The 18,682-nt window shown below is 37.7% G+C and overlaps 1 protein-coding gene across 35 annotated transcripts in view; it reads right to left on the bottom strand.

The window, feature by feature from the left end:
- The window catches only part of STIL (STIL centriolar assembly protein), a 67,703-nt gene that overhangs the window by 36,888 nt on the left and 12,133 nt on the right, over positions 1-18,682 (bottom strand). For 22 of the 35 annotated variants that reach the window (XR_014808391.1, XR_014808390.1, XR_014808385.1 and 19 more), the window contains 7 exons: positions 17,596-17,682; positions 11,369-11,476; positions 8,634-8,746; positions 8,129-8,316; positions 6,642-6,889; positions 4,573-4,656; positions 3,178-3,264 (listed from right to left, as the gene is read on the bottom strand). Coding sequence is in view for 22 of the 35 variants with exons in the window: in XM_084965156.1 (XP_084821282.1) it covers positions 3,178-3,264; positions 4,573-4,656; positions 6,642-6,889; positions 8,129-8,316; positions 8,634-8,746; positions 11,369-11,476; positions 17,596-17,639 (872 nt within the window). In the remaining 13 variants the exon portion in view is untranslated. Of the gene's footprint in view, positions 1-3,177; positions 3,265-4,572; positions 4,657-6,641; positions 6,890-8,128; positions 8,331-8,633; positions 8,747-11,368; positions 11,477-17,595; positions 17,683-18,141; positions 18,226-18,682 lie in introns of those variants that run through there. The other 13 variants (XR_014808394.1, XR_014808393.1, XM_084965151.1 and 10 more) reach the window with 3 other exon arrangements.

Below are 18,682 nucleotides of genomic sequence, written 5' to 3'. Positions count from 1 at the left end.
AGTCAGATTTGTTTCTGCTGAGCCACAATGGGAACTCCTACAGATGTGCTTTTATTAATTCACTTAGACCTCTAAAAAACGGTATTTAAATTATTTGTATTTCACTACTATAAATACTGATAAAGTGAACATTCATTTTATCATTCACTACATGAATCAACAAATAATTGTAAAGTATTCAAGAGTCCTTAAAATACACTAAATCGACTATATAAAAATATTTTTAGTAGTTGTCCCTACTTTGTAAAATGCCGAATGAAAAATAATTTGAGGGCATTCCCGTCATGGCTTAGTGGTTAATGAACTCAACTATATCCATAAGGACACAGGTTCGATCCCTGGTCTTGCTCAGTGGGTTACAGATCCAGTGTTGCCGTTAAGCTGTGGTGTAGGTTGCAGACGTGGCTCAGATCCAGCGTTGCTGTGCCATTGGCCAGCAGCTACAGCTCTGATTCGACCCCTACCCTGGGAACCTCCATATGCCGCAAGTACGGTCCTAAAAAGACAAAAAAAAAAAAAAAAAAAAAAAAGGGGGGGGGGATACATTACACTATTAAAAAAACAAAGCAGTGGAGGTTTAGGAGACAGAATGTCTATTCTCCTCAATTTCTCTTTCTAGGGTCAGACAAGACCATTGCTCAGAATCCAGCAAAGTACCAACCTAAGATATGCCAAGCATTGCTGCTACTCCCCTGGTTCAAAGGTTGGCAGTAATTAAAGAGTTCAGGTATCAGAGAAATTGCCTAATGCTTTAGACTAAGAGAGAGAACTTTAAAATGAACTTTACCAAGAATTTACTATCATAAGTAAAGTAAGACCAGTCATTGATAATAAAATTTAATTGTACTAATATGTTAAAATGACTATTTAATTTCTCTTTTGTTGCAAATAAAACTAATTTCATTTTATAATTACAATAAAATATAGAAAGGAAAAACATGAGATTTTTATTTCAATATAAATCCTTTGTAAGCAAAATAAAAAAAAAAAGATTGATAAGTCTATTTGGGAAAAATATCATTAACCAAAGGTAAATGAAATGACAATCTGAGGGAAAGACAATTTCGCCATATACCCATACATATATATATACAGATATACCTATGCACTTATATTTTTGTAATATATATTTCCATTACATATATAAAATTTTTGCAGCGTATAACATAAACGCAAATTTCTTTATGTAGTTTACATTATACACACACACACACACGAGTGAAAAAGAGAAAACTCTTACAAAGCAATGTGAAAAAGATGCACAATCCAATGGAATAATGGCAAGAGACACAATTAGGAGGTCATGAAACCACTGGTAAAGGCCGTTTTTCATCTGTCAGATCAAATGTCTAGTAACGGCCTTCCAGTTACCTCTCTGAGGTCCTGCTGTTCTCAGGGTCCTCATTCTGCCTAGCTGCTGCAGACTTGCTGTTCCTTGAAGATGCAAAGTGACCTTTCCTCCACACCCTTAGCACTTAATGTATCCTCTGTCTGGGAGGCCTTTCGCCCTCACCTCAGGCAGCCTGCCTGACTGTCCTATTTTAAAACTGCAACCCTATCCGCCACCACCGTCCACTCGCAGCAGCTACTTCCCCTGCTTATTTTTCTCTATAGCACTCATCACTCTGAAAATTATGTTACTTATTTTTTCTGCTTATTGCCTATCTCCACAGGGTCTTTGTTTACTGCTTATTCCCAGTATCATGAATAACACTTAGAACATAGTACGTGCTCAAAAAATATTTGTTGCATGGTGTTAGTGAGGGGATAGAGGACACCGGCATTCTCATTGTTGGAAAGATTACAAACTGGCAGTCTTTGAAGGGTGTATTAGCAATATCTACCAAAATTTAAAATTAGATACTATGTGAGCCAGAAATTTTATTTAATAAACTATTAATAATAATTATTATTATAAATTTCTTTTTGGAATTTATCCTACAAATATACTAGTCTATGCACATAAAGATGTCCACACAAAGCTGTCTGCAAGCAAAACAAGTAGTTTTTAAAATACGTATAAAACTGTATGTGCCAAGATTTAGTAATGATCTCCAAGGAATACTGTTGGAAAGCCAAAAGCGACAGAGGAAAGGGAGAACAATGTGGTCCCATCTGTGATTTAATTCTTACAGGCCAGGGGAGGGTGATATCTGTCTACGAATTGGTATTTCAGGAAGGAAGCACAAGATACTCCGTTAATAGTGATTGCCTCTGGGGATAGGGTCTGGGGAAATGGGCTGGAAGAAACTTATTTTATTATGAATCTTTATGTATTTATAAGAGTTATTACTAGGTACCTGTACACTGCATTTTCAAGAAACTTATTTTTCGTTGAAATTTTAAAAGAATTTTTATTATTGCGGATTTACAATAAAGGGTTTTTTTGTTTTTTTGGTTTTTGGCAGGGCCAGGGGATTGGCTTTCCCTGCGCAGACATATTTTATTCATCATCGCAGCCTTCTTCCTCCTCTGGAGCTCTGAAGATTCTGTTAAATTAAGCATTTCTAATTGAGGAAATAGAAATGAAGACGGAACAAATGCTGATGTTCTAACAGAATCTCCATGTCCTCCTAACTACTGGTCTAACATGGTTACAATAAAGTTTTTTTTTTAAAGTGTATTATAGCCACCAAGGCAGACAGAAACAGACTCTGGAATTTTCATTTGATAGGTAAAGAAGGTAAGAGGCAAATGGACAAAATAATAAAATTAAATGAAGAGCTGAGGTTAGAAATAGTTTCCCCATTAGTTCCAATGCTTGTGCTTTAGTTCTAAGAAGAACATTAAACATCTCATCTCTCAAGTGTTTCCCAGGGTACTGTGTTATCAGTAGACTGTGCAACTTCATAAAACACTTGTAACAAATGCAGCCTCATTTTCAGTCACCTCACTCTTTGTTAGAAAACAGGGTGCTAGCTAGGGTAGACAGATGTCTCCAGGGTTTTTTTCCACTCCTACAAAGTGTACCCTTTGTACCACAGCACTAGCATTTAGCAAGTGAACCCCTTCATGTTTCCAAGTACAGTTCATCACCGTTTTTGTCTGGTTTTATTCCCATTTAATATAAGATTTGTTTCTCTTAGTGTGCGGTTCTTCTGGTTTGTAAATATTTGGCCCAGGAACTTCCACATGCCAAGAACCGAAAAACCCTACAGAAAAAAAAAAATCACTTGCCTTTCTTGAATAGAAGAATTGAACGTGTATCGCAAGCAGCAAGCCCACACGTGAGGACTATAAACATGTATAATTCCAGACAGCCAACTAAAACAGAAAATAGAAATTAAAGCTATAGTCATTTATAAACTAGTTCTTAACTTACTTTAGGTTATGTTCTTCTCAAGGTAATGTGGCCAAGATTCTTAGCATTCACGAGGAATAGATTAAAAGGCTCATAAATACGAAATATATGAACATTAGACCATGCTGATAATTAACAGGGAGAATATAGATACAGCTATAACTATAGAGAGGTACAGAAAAAGCAAGCTACTTTTTGTCCTCTTCTACTCGAAATGATGGCAAAATAGTGGGAGAGAAAACCACTAACAATAGAGGTGAAAACAGGAATCAGTCAGTTAGCCTGCACTGGAAAGAATAGGTGGAATGAGGGAAGAATAGGTTAAAAGGCTAAAATTATAGTGTTATTGAGAGAATTAAATTCTATAACATACATAGGTAGCCTGAAACAGAGAAAGCTCTTAATAGATACTTACTTAGCAGCAATAAGACATAGCCACTACCAGGACCATAGCAAACAGACTGTGAGTAGATTTCATGGTCCACGGAACTTTTGTGCACTCTCATTTTTTAACTCTGCACCTACTATCGCCACACACGAGTCCCCTTTCCCATCAATCCTCTCTTCTATTATCCACATACTTAAAGGTCTAGCTCAAGTTCGCCTTCTCTATCATCTCTCTTATAAACAGTAATATTGTTTGTTCACTGTCTAAATTGTTTATTTCATAGTAAATCATGTTTAATTATTTATCTAAGTGTGAATATTTGAATATTTTATCACCTCACTTTAATTATAAATTCCCTGAGCAGCTTTAAATCCCAACACAGTATGAAACATAATACTATGCATAGGATAAGCACTCAATAAATACTGAATGAATATAAATTTTTGACTGAATCATCTGTCTAAATGTCATCAACCACTAACTCTAAAGAGATAACCATTAGCACTAAAGAGAATTTCTGCAAAACTGCCTGGCAGTGAATTTTAAACAGTGTTAGAAATTCTGAGCCCTGGGTTCTTCAAGGTGCCTTAAGGACAGGGGGTAGTGAAGAAGGTTGAAGAAGCGGGGCTCTAAGGCTTCAACTTCAACCAGAAGAATTCAGCTTTGTTTCCTATTCTGGAGTTCTTCCTAAGATTGGACAAAATCTTGTTTAACTGATTCTGCTATTAAAATAAGAAAGCTTAAGCATCACTGGCCTTCATGGCTTTATAAGGTGATCCAAGTATTAATTATATACTCGTAGTGCTAATGATTCACATGCTTATCATACACATTTGAATATATATGTGGCTGAAAACATTTTCAAAAATAATGCAACACTTACATTCCCACTAATGGTAGAGAGTAAACCTTGGGATCAGATTCCAGCAAAAGTAACAATTTGCGTGTTTCATCCATGGTAAGATATCTAAACAGAAGACATTCATGTAAAAACAATTGGAAATATGTACTTTTACCTAAAAGGCATAATCTGAGTGCTGAAGAAGCCCATTTTAGGCAGAGGAGATGGTTTAAATGAATAATTTCTCTCATATACACATATATTCAAAGAAAGCAGTTCAAACTGTAGAAAGACTCCAGGAATTTTGAGGAAGAGTCCGAAGAGATTTAATACCTTCAAGTTTCTATTAAAGTGGTCACTGAAGATTATACACCTTTTTTTAAAAAAAATTAGCTCTAAAAGTGTCAACGTTAAAAAATCAAAAGTATTAAACATCAAGGCTGACAATTTCAGAACCACATAGGTTTCCTTGGGAGAAGTGAATTTCCTGTTGCTGGAAGTGTTCGGGCATCCAGATGACTTGACAAGACTGCAGCAGCTGTGCGTGGCTTCTCACTGAACCAGGCCGAATTAGGTGAGGCCTAGTCAGCCTTCCCCGAGCTACATTCCTGCAACCACTGTCCAAGAATTTTGGAACCATCATGATAGAACCCAAAGCTCACTCTTCCCTGAAAGGACACTATATATTACATTTATACTTTGTTAATACACTCATTACTGACAATAAGTTTTAAGGATATGAATTTAGTATACGGTCCAGAGTAAATTTTATTGTTATGACTTTAAAACACAAAAGTGAAAACAATGCCATTGGTGACATAAAGTCTTCACAGTATCACTGAGGATGTACTTTATTGCTATAATAACCTAAAACACAAAGATGATGACTCTATCAAACCACGCGCGAGGATGATTAAGCCTGAGTTGGCAGATTTATGCATCAACAATGATACTTAAAAAAAGCAAACAACAAAAAAACAATGACACTTACACCTACTTTGAGAGCTCTTCTGCCCTGGCCCCCTGATAAATTCCTATTCTTTAAGAAAACAGCTCCAAGTTCCCGTGATTTTCCCAGACAATTTAGAAACGCCCTCCTGCTTCCTCTGCACTGTATGTGGACCTCATTATATTGACCCCCATCACGTTCACATGTTAATACACTTAACGGACATATAGTTAAGTATGGTTTTTTAATCTACTCAATGCCAGTGTCTAACACAACATCTATTCCATAATGGATCCTAATAAATATTAGGGTAAACATATGACTGCAGTCAAAGAAAAAGGCAAATGTCACAAATTAAATCATTCAAGTAGAAAGGGGCAAAGGGACAGGCAATTAGATTAGCTAGAATATTGAACATCCTGGGTTACTACTAGCACGCCAAGAGGTCACAAAGGAAGGTAAATTCATGCTTCATGACCAAATGGACATCTGTACTAAGGAAAATAAATTAATTTTAACACAAACTCCTGTGTCCCAATCGAGAAGCACTTCATTACTCCAAGAATTGAATGTTCAACTTAATTCAAACATTTTTTGATCACTACCACCTTTGACCATTCCATGGTTTTGGAATATAGCAACCCCTTTTCCTTTGTGCCACTCCAAACAGAAAGGTGCTCTGATCAGCATGTGAGAATTTTCCTGCTATTCCAGGGACCCCCCCCCCCCACCTCCAGCGAAAAGAAAATCCTTTATTATCCTCTTTGAAAGAGGCACTTGTGGAAGACAAGCTTTTGAGTTGAGTGTACATAGGCAAACATTTTCAGGACCTAACAGGAACTAGGGTGGAGTCAGTGGGAAAGGAAGCCAGAAGCAAAATGCTTAGACTTTAAAGCAGAGGGTGCTTATATTGTCTAAGTTAGCTCAGTAGACAATGGATAAAAAAAGTGGATGAGGATTCAGGGAAGCGGCCCTGCTGAGAATCAGAAAGCAAGCGATTTGGCTTACATTCCTAAGAAACTAAGAATGACCAGAGGAAGCTAGGGAGAGGATGCTGCTTCAGCAACGTGGGGAAACTCCACCTTCATATTATGTGAATAACATTAAAGTATACTAATGTGACCAATATTTAAAACTGTGGATAAATAGGTCTTTTACTTACCCATATTTATAGGTACCTTGAACTTGAGAAATACTCAGATCACTGCTCAAGTTTCTTGCCAGAGCTGTTGGAATAATGGGGATGGGCTTCACAGGTGTGCATTTAAAGGTATTTGCTAGAGTTACTGCTGCCCAATCCAAGTCAAAATCCACACTGTCCAAACTCTCCTTGGAAGTGATATGAACTCTTAGGGAGAGCAATTTACCACAATCCAAGGAATCTTTGCTACAGACATGGTGCTGCAGAGCCTGAAGAATCAATATTATACAATTATTTTCAAACTTAGAAATCTGTCCATATCTCTAAAGAGTTTATTTCATGTTGGCACATATATGCATATATACATTGCACTAACAAAATTACAAGTTTCTGATTTGTAACATTTCAATTCTCCTATTTCTTCCACATGACCAAAAGGGTCCATGAGTATTTATCTTAAAGCAAATAAGATTTACTATTCCAAGCTCCATGACATATTTCTAACCTCTATGTCCCGGCAGCATTTTAAATCCTTACTAGAAAGTTCCTTCCAGTATATATTTTTTCTTTTTTTTCTTTTTTTTTTTTTGTCTTTTGTCTCTCTTTTTTGTTGTTGTTGTTGTTGCTATTTCTTGGGCCGCTCCCGCGGCATATGGAGGTTCCCAGGCTAGGGGCTGAATCGGAGCTGTAGCCACCGGCCTACGCCTGAGCCACAGCAACTCGGGATCCGAGCCGCGTCTGCAACCTACACCACAGCTCATGGCAACGCCGGATCGTTAACCCACTGAGCAAGGGCAGGGACCGAACCCGCAACCTCATGGTTCCTAGTCGGATTCGTTAACCACTGTGCCACGACGGGAACTCCCCTTCCAGTATATATTTATTATATGGGTAAAAGGGACATAAATTAACTGTGACTCAGTCTTGTCATTTAATTTAGAGAATCTAAAGTCCATTTCTTTTTGATTCTTTTCTTAATATCCCAGACTGTCAAGTTAGTTCTTCCTCTCTAGCTGCTCATGCCTAGTGTCCTTTCTAGCCTCTGCCCCCACCCTATGACAGGCTAATACACACCCGGTGGCTGTAATGGCCTAACTATTCTGACTGCTGCTTTTCAGAAATTTCCAATGAAAAACACGGCCCAGTTGAAAAAGTTCAAATTTCTTAGCCCAGGAGACAAGGCTCTGTATAATCTAGACAGACTAATACTCAAGTCTGACTGTACACAAGTCCAGCAAAAATCTCTACCCTTAATGTCACCCTAAGCATAAACTTGTACTTTGCCATCTTGGTCACACTGCTTCCTGTTCTAGAATGCCACCCATATTACCTTCCTAGGATTTCTGCCCTCAGAAACCATATTTAATTGCATTTTAGGTCAATAATCATTTAGTTAGAAATTCTCGTAAATGCCCATTAAAAATGGGTTTATTAAAATACAACACAGCACACACATAGCTGGATTCTTGTGTTGTATTAAGAATAATAATACTATCAACAAATCTCACCTTAAAAGCTGAATTGAAGTCATCTGAACTGTGAACTATCATTTCTCTTGAACAAAGTCCTTGGGTATGAATTTTGCAAGGAACCACAAAGTCCCCAGGAAGAGAAGCAGTAGGGATTCTCTCTAAGCACTCAGGTACTTCTCGACCAGGATCAAAACGATCTATTGTCAATGTCACACTCTCTTCATCTGAAAGACAAAAACTGCAGTTACTAAATAGCATGCATGCCAATTTTGAAATGTGAAATCAACCAAGCAAGCCTAGATTATAGGGAAGCATTTTGTGCATACTAAGAGTACACTAAACAATTATTTTAAAAAATGACACACACACACACACACCTGACCAGACTGTAACATCTGTGATGGGTAGTGTCAACTTTTACTCATTTTTATAACCTTGGAATACAGCAAAGAAAATAAGCACAAAGTATATTACAATAATTGGCAGAAACAGTAAACATAAACTCTAGTATGGTCATAAAAATAACCTTAGAGTATATTACCTTCATCTACCGTGAGAGAACCAAGTAAAAAGCATGGCAACTTTTTCTTATTCTGCTTAGCATGACGACAAGCAAGTCGGATGGCCTTTTCCGTTACCGCGAGCTTTGGATTTCTGAAAAATAACAAGAGTCCTATGAACATGGATCTGATATCCTAAAAACTCTCCTTCCATGAAAGGCTGCCTAAGAAGCATAGAAAGGTCACTGTTGGGAAATCCTAAGGTCAAAGGCAAGGGGTAAGGAGGGCTACCTAGGAGGCAGAACTGCAATATGCAGACGCTGAAGGTGTAGCTGTTCTCTAGACACATGCTTAGTTTTACAAACCAGAACAAGGATCAAGGAGCTCTGAGATCTCTTGTTTCTGTAAGTGAAGTTTACCTGAAGTAGTCACATCCGTTTGTTTATATCCTGTCTATGAACTTCAGATACCAGTATTACTGAATATAGAATATAAATAAATGCAATTCAAGTATTTAAAGAAATACAAAAGGGAATCCAAAATATGAGCAAGGAAGATACTATAAAAAAGGTGAGACAGGAGTTCCCATCATGGCACAGCAGAAACGAAGCCAACTAGGAACCTTGAGGTTTCGGGTTCGATCCCTGGACTTGCTGAGTGGGTTAAGGATCTGGCATTGCCGTGAGCTGTGGTGTAGGTCGCAGATGCAGCTCGGATCTGGTGTTGCTGTGGCTGTGATGTAGGCCAGCAGCTGTAGCTCCGATTAGACCCCTAGCCTGGGAACCTCCATATACCACATGGGTGCGCCCCCCCACCCCCCAAAAAAAGGTAAGGCACATTTGAAAAAGAACTACAAAAAACTTATAGAAATAAAAATATAATCCGCTAAAAACTTAATGAATTACCTAATCAACTGGGATTAGGTACACAAATGTTCATTATTCTATCAACTGTGTATATGTTATAATCAACCTTTCAGATGTGTAGTATACTACTACTTTAACAAAACCTAAATGAACAGGTTAGATGGCAACTAAGCACAGCTAAAGAGAAAATGAGGAGAGTTGAAGAACAAAGAAATTACTTGTGTAGCACAGAAGATAATAACAGGAAACAGAAAATAGAAAATATAGATTAACAGACACGGAGAGAAAAGAATGAACAGGTCTAGCAAATATTTCATTGAACTTCCATAAGGCACTCTCTGCTTTTGTCAATGATGCCATCCATCCTTCTCTGCCAAATGATTTAGAACTCAAATGCTTTTTTGACTTCTGTTTTCCTTTGGTTCTTTTAATCAGTTGACCATCAAATGCTGTAAAATGTTTCTTCAAAATACCTTGTTTCATTCCTTCCTCTTGGTCTTGGCACTGCTACACTGTTTCAAGCCCTTATAAGAGCTAACATTTACTAAATACCTCCTATGCCCAGGCACTGTGCCAACTGCTGCTTTACAGTTCTTAGAAGGGTACTATCAAACAAGTATCATTATCCTTATTTTATAAATAAGGAAAGTGAGCCTTGGCTACTTCACTGAGGTCACGTAAGAGAAGATAAATGAGGATCTGACCCTCTAGGAAGTCTGACTCCAGTCATACCATCTTAAACCACTATGGTATTAAATCTACACTGCTTAGATTTCGAAAAAAAAAAAAAAAAAAAAAAAAACCCTCATATCTAGGCTGGCTCTGCATTCTCCTCACTATGATTCAACTTTCTTAGAACTCTGCTTTTGGAGTTCCCATTGCAGTGCAGCGGACACAAATCCAACTAGGAACCATGAGGTTGTGGGTTTGATCCCTGGCCTCAATCAGTGGGTTAACGATCCAGTGTTGCCATGAGCTGTGGTATAGGTTGCAGACGAGGCTCAGATCTGGCGTGGCTGTGGCTGTGGCTCTGATTAGATCTGGCGTGGCCAGCAGCTGTAGCTCTGATTAGACCTGGGAACCTCCATATACCATGGGTGTGGCCCTAAAAAAGCAAACAAACAAAAGAACTCTGCTTTTAACAAGTAACTCTCTTATATATAAAATCTCAATGGATATCAATTTTCTATTATTATAAACATAAGCTTCCATGTCTTTTACATACTTGGCCATAACCATAATATTTTATATTCCTTCTAATATGGTCTATCCACTAAAAATCAGTTCAATCTTCTCAATGACTTACAAAGACACCATGCTGAACTGATAAAAATAAATTAAAAAATAAGTAAACAAAAACAAAAACAAAACAAAACAAACCCTCTTTCAGGCATTCCCCTCATGGCTCAGTGTTAACGAACCTGACTAGTATCTGTGGGGATATGGGTTCTATTCCTGGCCTCACTCAGTGGGTTAAGGATCTGACGTTGCCATCAGCTATGGGGTAGGTCAAAGACGAGACTCAGATCCCAAGTTGCTGTGTCTGTGGAATAGGCTGGCAGCTGCAGCTCCGATTCGACCCCTAGCCTGGGAACTTCCATATGCCGCAAGTGCAGCATGAAAAAGAAGGGAAAAAAAAATTTCAGTTTGTATTATACTTTGTCTCTTTCGAATTTCTATAACACTTAGAACTTTAGATTTGCAGAATATTTTAACTATGAACTTAAGATTACTTCTCAAAAGCGTAAGGAAGAGATTTATGAAGCAGTAGAAAGAATATTGTCTGAGAAGAGCTCCTGAATTGAAAAGATTTAAAAAAAAAAAATTACTCATAGTAATCAACCTTGCCTTATACATTCTTCTCACTTCTATTTATACTGGTTGGATTTGAAAAGAGAAACATTTTATACCTGTAGTAATTGAGATGTAAGTAGATGAAATCTCCAATTGGCATTGAATTCCAAAGTGCACATTTTGATGGAGGAAAATAGAAAGGCACCATTCTGCTTGAAGAAAACCTTTAAAAAAAATATTTTTAAATTAAAGTACAATGACAAACATACAACAGAAAGGTACAAGAAATGATACCTTTAAATGATAGGGCTTTTCAGATTACTTTTGTAATTTTAAAGACTTGAAAAATATTTTTAAGAAGTAAAAAGAAAAGAAAAATCAAGAGAATTAAGTGTTCAAAATTTAGGTATGGCTTCTTTCTATCCTTTTTCCCCTATGCATATATAAATTACATACACACAAGCTTTTAAAAAAAGAATTGGGAGTAGCAATCCTATAAAATCTTCCTTAAGTGACAGAAAAATGAGTATACACCATGAATTTAAATTTAAAATTAATGGAGTTCCTGTTGTGGAGCAATAGAAACAAATCTGACTAGGATTTGTTTAAGCATCCAGCATTGCCATGAGTTGTGGTGTGGACTGCAGACATGGCTTGTATCTGATGTTGCCATGGCTGTGCTGTAGGCCAGCAGCTGTAGCTCAGATTCGACCCCTACCCTGGGAATCTCCATATGCTGCACATGCAACCCTAAAAAGCAAAAAACATCCCATTTTGAAATAAAATAATTAAAAATAAATAAATACATAAACAAATTTAAAATTAATATCTGTCCTCCTGGGAGTTCCTGTTGTGGCTCACTGGGTTAGGAACCTGACACAGAGTCTGTGAAGATGCGGGTTTGATCCCCAGCCTCACTCAGTGGGTTAGGGATCCAGTGTTGCTGCAAGCTGCAGCACAGGTTGCAGATGCGGCTTGGATCTGCTGTTGCTGTGGCTGTGGTGTAGGCCAGCAGCTGCAGCTCTGATTCAGTCCCTAGCCTAGGAACCTCCATATGCCACAGGTGCAGATGTAACAAGAAAAAAAAATTTGTCCTTCTGAACTAATTTCTCAAAAATACCTAAAAATTATGAAAAGCACAAAAGCTTTTCAGTGTTTCCAAATTTGCTATCCTGGGCCCTATCACAGAATAATTGAAACATAAAAAGAACACCATTAATTCCTCAACAAAGATCATACTGGCAATGTAAAGCAATGTTTCAATGTTAAATTATATAGGGAACCATCACAAAGTTTTAATTTTACATAAGTGGGTAACATGAGCAAACTACAATAAGAAAACGACAATGGAAAGAAAAGACTGGGAGGAAGTTCCCGCATGGTGTGTGGGTTAAGGATCTGGCATTGCAGCAGCTGTGGTGCAGGTTTCAGCGGTGGCACGGGTTTGATCCCTGGCCAAGGAATTTCCACATGCTGTGGGTGTGGCCTAAATAAATAAATTTTAAAAATTAAAAATTATTGTTAAAAAAAAGGACTGTGAGAAAATAGCTATCAGCTCAAGTTTCATGCATTAAAGCAAGAAAGCCCTGACAGTGAGCTACCTCCGACAGTGCCCTTGCGTGGTGGTGGACTTCAAAATAGCTAAATTGAAAGAATATTCGTCATAATCATGAACTAAGGACATCTTGTTCTAGACCTTGCTTTCATGTATTATCTGATAAAGTTTCTCAACTAAAATACCGGCTCCAGTTTACTGATCTCCTGTGCACCAAGCATCCTACTAGACACCTTACATATACAATAGTTCTCACTAAAACTATTCCGAAACACCTTATTGTTCCCTTTATAGATAACAAACTATAACTTTTTTTTTTTTTTTTTTTTTGTCTTTTTGCCATTTCTTGGGCCGCTCCTGCGGCATGTGGAGGTTCCCAGGCTAGGGGTCCAATCAGAGCTATAGCCACCGGCCTACGCCAGAGCCACAGCAATGCGGGATCCGAGCCACGTCTGCGACCTACCACAGCTCACGGCAACACCGGATCATTAACCCACTGAGCAAGGGCAGGGATCGAACCCGCAACCTCATGGTTCCTAGTCGGATTCGTTAGCCACTGCGCCACGACAGGAACTCCTTTATTTTTATTTTATTTTTTTTTACAAACTGTAATTTTTTTTTTTTTTTTTTTTTTTTTTTTGGCCATGCCTGCAGCATACAGCAGTTCCCAGGGCAGTGATCAAGCCCATGCTACAGCAGTGGTGACCCAAGCCACAGCAGAGACAATGCCAGATCCTTAGCCCACTGAGCCACCAGTTAACTGCTAACAAACTGTAACTTTTATAACTTGATACAGGAGTTAAGTAGCAGAACTGGGATTTGAATCTAAGTATGGCCAATTTCAAAGCTTATACTTCTAGAAGCTGAATGATGGAGTGCTTTAGAGCCTGGGTTCCAAGTCTGGATCAACTACATTCTTAGCTATGTGCTTTCAAATCCTTATCTGATTTAAGCTCATAATATCTAAAAGAAGGATTTTTAAGCTCTCTTTTTTTGAAATGAAGACAGTCTGAGATTAAGAAGTTTGTTCAATGTCACAAAGCTAGTAAGTGACAAACTATTAGTTTATCTATGTCTCTGTATTATTTGCTAATTGGTAAGAGGCAGTATGGTACAGGGGTTAAATGCAAAGCCTAGAAATCAACTGCTTAGGTCTGACACATGGCTTTTAAATTTGCTGGCTGTGTGACCTTGATCACGTTATTTAATATCTCTGTGCCTCAGTTTCCTCAGCTGTTAGGGTAACATCAGTGTCTCCTAGTAGAGTTATATTAAATATTACATGAGTCAATATATGTAAAATGCTTTAAAAAATTCCTGGCTTATTATAAGTGCTCCAAGTGAGCTATTTCTTTTTGCTCCCAGTAGTCCTCAGTTCGTTTATAAAGCCCAACCTACACTACTTTGGGTTTACTTCCCTGAAGTACAGAGTAGAAATCATTTCAGATTTAAATCCTGGCTATATCACTTAACAAATGTATAACTTTAGGTTGGTTAAGCTCTCCAGCTAGTTTCCTCATTTAACAACCAAAAAAGAGGGGAAAAATAATAGGACCTACACCTCATGGGCCTTTTATGAGGATTAAATAAGAGCAATGTATGCAAAGTGCTGAGCATAAAACCTGGCAGAGCAAGATTTCAATAAATGCTGCTCTTAGTCTTTTTCTTAACCTGAGATATACAGGTAGATTTTAGAAGTAAGAGAGACACAAATACCCTGAAACTGGGTGCAAAATTTTGCAAGTTTATGTATAAAAGTACTTTTTCTTAAGGAATGAGAGGCTACCAGATATTCAGAGGGGTCTGTAACCAAAAATAATCCAAAACTGCTGTCCTAAAGCCAATAGATTACTGAAAACCAAAGTTCAACAAATGAATTAAAAAAAAAAAGAAGAAAAAAAAAACAAAACTAGAGTTGAATATACCAGGAATAATAAGTTTAAATCATATGAATATATTATCTTCCCTAGAATGTAAGGAATGAATGTGACCCAATAACAAGAAGAACAGAGTTTGACAATTTTTCAAATAAGAGGTGGCAATAAGATAGAACAGAAGGGCCAAAATTCAGCAACAGGAATGTGATAGTCTCTTCGGGTCGTGTTTCCCATTGTCTTCATCAAGAACATCTGGCACAAAGAAAAATAACACAGAATAAAGGTAATTCATGGATGCAATTCTAGTCTAGAAAAAAAAAAATTCACATGTCAGCATTAATTGTTCTTCTCTGGGGAAAAAAAGAACAATAAATGATTCAAAGAGCCAAATAACACAAGCCAATTTGCCTGGTCTTCAAAGTACTGACAGATTGAGAAAATTAGGAGACAGGTGGCAAGCTCCTCCTTCCTACACCACATAAGTGGGAAAAGGCTTAGGGACATTTAGGAAACTTTACATCCAATGTGAAATTTTTCCCATCAAGGAATTAGGGTTTAGAAGAAGAGGGAAAGAACTCAACCACTTTCCCATCTGTCTAGGATGTAAATAAATATGTATGTGCTCTTTAGCCTCGTAAGTTCAGATACTATTTTTTTTTTTTATCAATAAGAAGACTCGCTGTGAAACTAAAATAAAGGAAGGAGGAAATGAGCCTAATATTTACTGAGTACCTACTAGGTTCCAAACCCTTTAGTAATCTTTTTTTTTTTTTTAAGTTTCTTTTCTTCTCTTTCTTTTTCTTCCTCCCTCCTTCCTTTCTTTCTTTATGGCTGCATTCACAGCATATCGAAGTTCCCAGGCCAGGTACAGAATCTTCTTTAAGTTTATTTTCTCTCCTTTCTTTCTTTCTTTCTTTCCTTCCTTCCCTCCCTCCTCCCTCCCTTTCTGCATTCAGGGCATGTGGAAGTTCCCAGGTCAGGGATAGAATTAGAGCCGAAGCTGCAGCAACAACAGATCCTTAACCCACTACACTGAGCCAGGGATTGAAACCATGCAGCCGCAGACTCCAGAGACAATGCCAGATCCTTAACTCACTGTGCCACAGCTCAAACTCATCCAATTTCTTTCTTTTTATTTATTTATTTATTTGTCTGTTTATTTCTTTACTTATCTTTGGGCCTCGTCTGCAGCATGTGGAAGTTCCCAGGGTAGGGAATGAAACAAAGCAACAAAGCTGCTGCAGTGACAATACCAGATTCTTAATCTGCTGCACCACAAGGGAATTCTCCAGTTTAGTAATCCCTTGACAATAATCTTCTGTTAGATAGAGTTTACCATGAATCCATTAACAAAACGAAAAAACAACCCACAGAATGGGAAGAAAATCTTTGCAGACGAAGCGACTAACATGGGATTAATCTCCAAAATATACAAACATCTCATACAGCAAACATCTCGTACATCTAAAAAGCAAACAATCCAATTAAAAATTGGTCAGAAGATTTAAACAGACATTTCTTCAAAGAAAACAGATGGCCAAAAAGCACATGAAAAGATGCTCAACATTGCCAATGATTAGAGAAATGCAAATCAAAATTACAATGAAGTATCACCTCTCATCAGTCAGAATGGCCATCATCAAAAAGTCAACCAACAACAAATGCTGGAGAGGGTGTGGAGAAAAGGGAACCCTCCTACACTATTGGTGGGAACATAAGCTGGTGCAACCCACAATGGAGAACAGCATGGAGGTTCCTTAAAAACTAAATATAAAACTACCATGTGATCCACCAATCCCACTCTTGGGCATATATCTGGAGAAAACCATAATTCAAAAAGATAAATGCACCCCACTGTTCACTGCAGCACTATTTACAATAGTCAAGACGTGGAAGCAACCTAAATGTCTATCAATAGAGGATTGGATAAAGAAGATACGGTACATATATACAATGGATTATTACTCAGTCATAAAAAAGCATGAAATACTGCCTTTTGCAGCAACATGGATGGACCTAGAAATTATCACATTAAGCGAGGTAAGTCAGACAAAGACAAATATCATATGAGATCACTAGTACGTGGAGGCTAATAAAAATGACACGATAGAACTTACAAAACATAAACTGACTGAAAGATTTCAAAACCAAACTCAGGTTTACCAAAGGGGAAATGTTGGGGGGAGGGATACATCAGGGGGTTGGGATTGATATATACACACTATATATAAAATAGATAGGGGAGTTCCCGTCGTGGCGCAGTGGTTAACGAATCCGACTAGGAACCATGAGGTTGCGGGTTCGATCCCTGCCCTTGCTCAGTGGGTTAACGATCCGGCGTTGCCGTGAGCTGTGGTGTAGGTTGCAGACTCGGCTCGGATCCTGCGTTGCTGTGGCTCTGGCGTAGGCTGGCAGCTACAGCTCCGATTAGACCCCTAGTCTGGGAACCTCCATATGCTGTGGGAGCGGCCCAAGAAATGGCAAAAAAAGACCAAAAAAAAAAAAATAGATGGGTAACAAGGACCTACTGTACAGCACAGGGAAATTTATCAATACTGTGTAGTAACCTATATGGGAAAAGAATCTGAGAAAGAATGGATAGATATATAACCGATTTACTTTGCTGTATGCTTGAAATTAACATAACTTTGTAAATCAACTATATTCCAATAAAACTGAAAAAAAAATAAATAAATAAGACAGAGTACTATCCCCAATTTACAGATGAGGAAAATGAGGCTTTGAGCAGTTTATTAACGTGATCAAGGTCATCCACCTAATAAGTGGTAGAGCTGGAATATGGACCCAGATTTTCCTGATTCTAAAGATGATTTTTTCCCTGTATTCCAACCTACCTTCCTGAGTTATGTGAGTAGCTGTGAAAAAAAAATTTGTAAAAATATTTCCATACCTGTTATTCATCTGGGGTCCGGCAAGAGGATATGTAGGCTCCATGATGATTAGTGAAGGATTTATTCAATTTCATATGCTCAGGATCCTAAAGAAGTAAAGAGAGTATTATTAATGAGTGATAGAAAACAAAAAATAAAAAGATGATTAAGCCACATATCAACAAAAAAATAGGCAAAATTAGGGTATTTACACGAAGTGTCTTCACCCACAGATTAATAAGATAAAGTGTTTGTGGATTCTGATCATTTCTATACTTTACTCGGCCTATAAATTAATGTTTATTCCGGGCAGCAAAACCTACCAATATATCTATTCATCAAGGAAAGCACAGATTCTGCCCCTAAGATCCTTGTATTAACTTAGTGAGCTGGGTAGGGAAAGCTGTATTTATTACATGAGATTTTAACCAAAAGCCTCATAATAGAAGACCACAAAACAGCAAATAGGACAATTTGGCTAGATACTTATTGGGTCTATAATAAAGTCAACAAATCTTCAATCCCGTGGAGATGGAAGACACATACCTATTTCCCCACAAACTTACCTGTATCAGTGAAAAGTCAGTGTTGTTTTTTTGGCTCCATGTGCCCTCCCCAGGGAATCTCTTCCACTCCCATTGCTTCCACACCTATCCGTATATAGCAAACTTTCAGCTTCCGTCTCTCCTCTGAGTTTCAAGCCCATATTTCTAAATGCCCACTATCCACCTCCATCTAAATAATACTCCGGCAAAATTCAGACCTCAAAGCCCTTTCTTCACAGTTTCAGTATTTATGTTCTTTTATTAAATCTTAGAGTTAATCCTTAGGCCCTGTACATTCTATTTCAATTCTAGCAAAAAAGAATAGTTTGAAGCCAGATAAGGAAGGAAAGAGTTACTCATCCCAGTACATAAGTCATTTAGAAGAATTTTTTAAGTTAAAACTCAAAAGCTAGAAATATTTACAAGAACAAAATCCTATTGAAAGTGCCTTTTATCAGGCTGACTTAAAAACTCCCTCTTGGCATGCAAACTATTGTATTTGGAGTGGATAAGCAATGAAGTCCTAATGAGGTGTAAAGCACAGGGAACTATATTCAATTAC

Source organism: Sus scrofa, chromosome 6, assembly GCF_054392235.1.
Source record: "Sus scrofa isolate SSC_HxYL_T2T_F1_AM1 chromosome 6, Sscrofa_HxYL_maternal_Yorkshire_Landrace_v2.0, whole genome shotgun sequence".
NCBI lineage: Eukaryota > Metazoa > Chordata > Mammalia > Artiodactyla > Suidae > Sus > Sus scrofa.
This window is presented reverse-complemented; position numbering and strand designations above follow the sequence as displayed.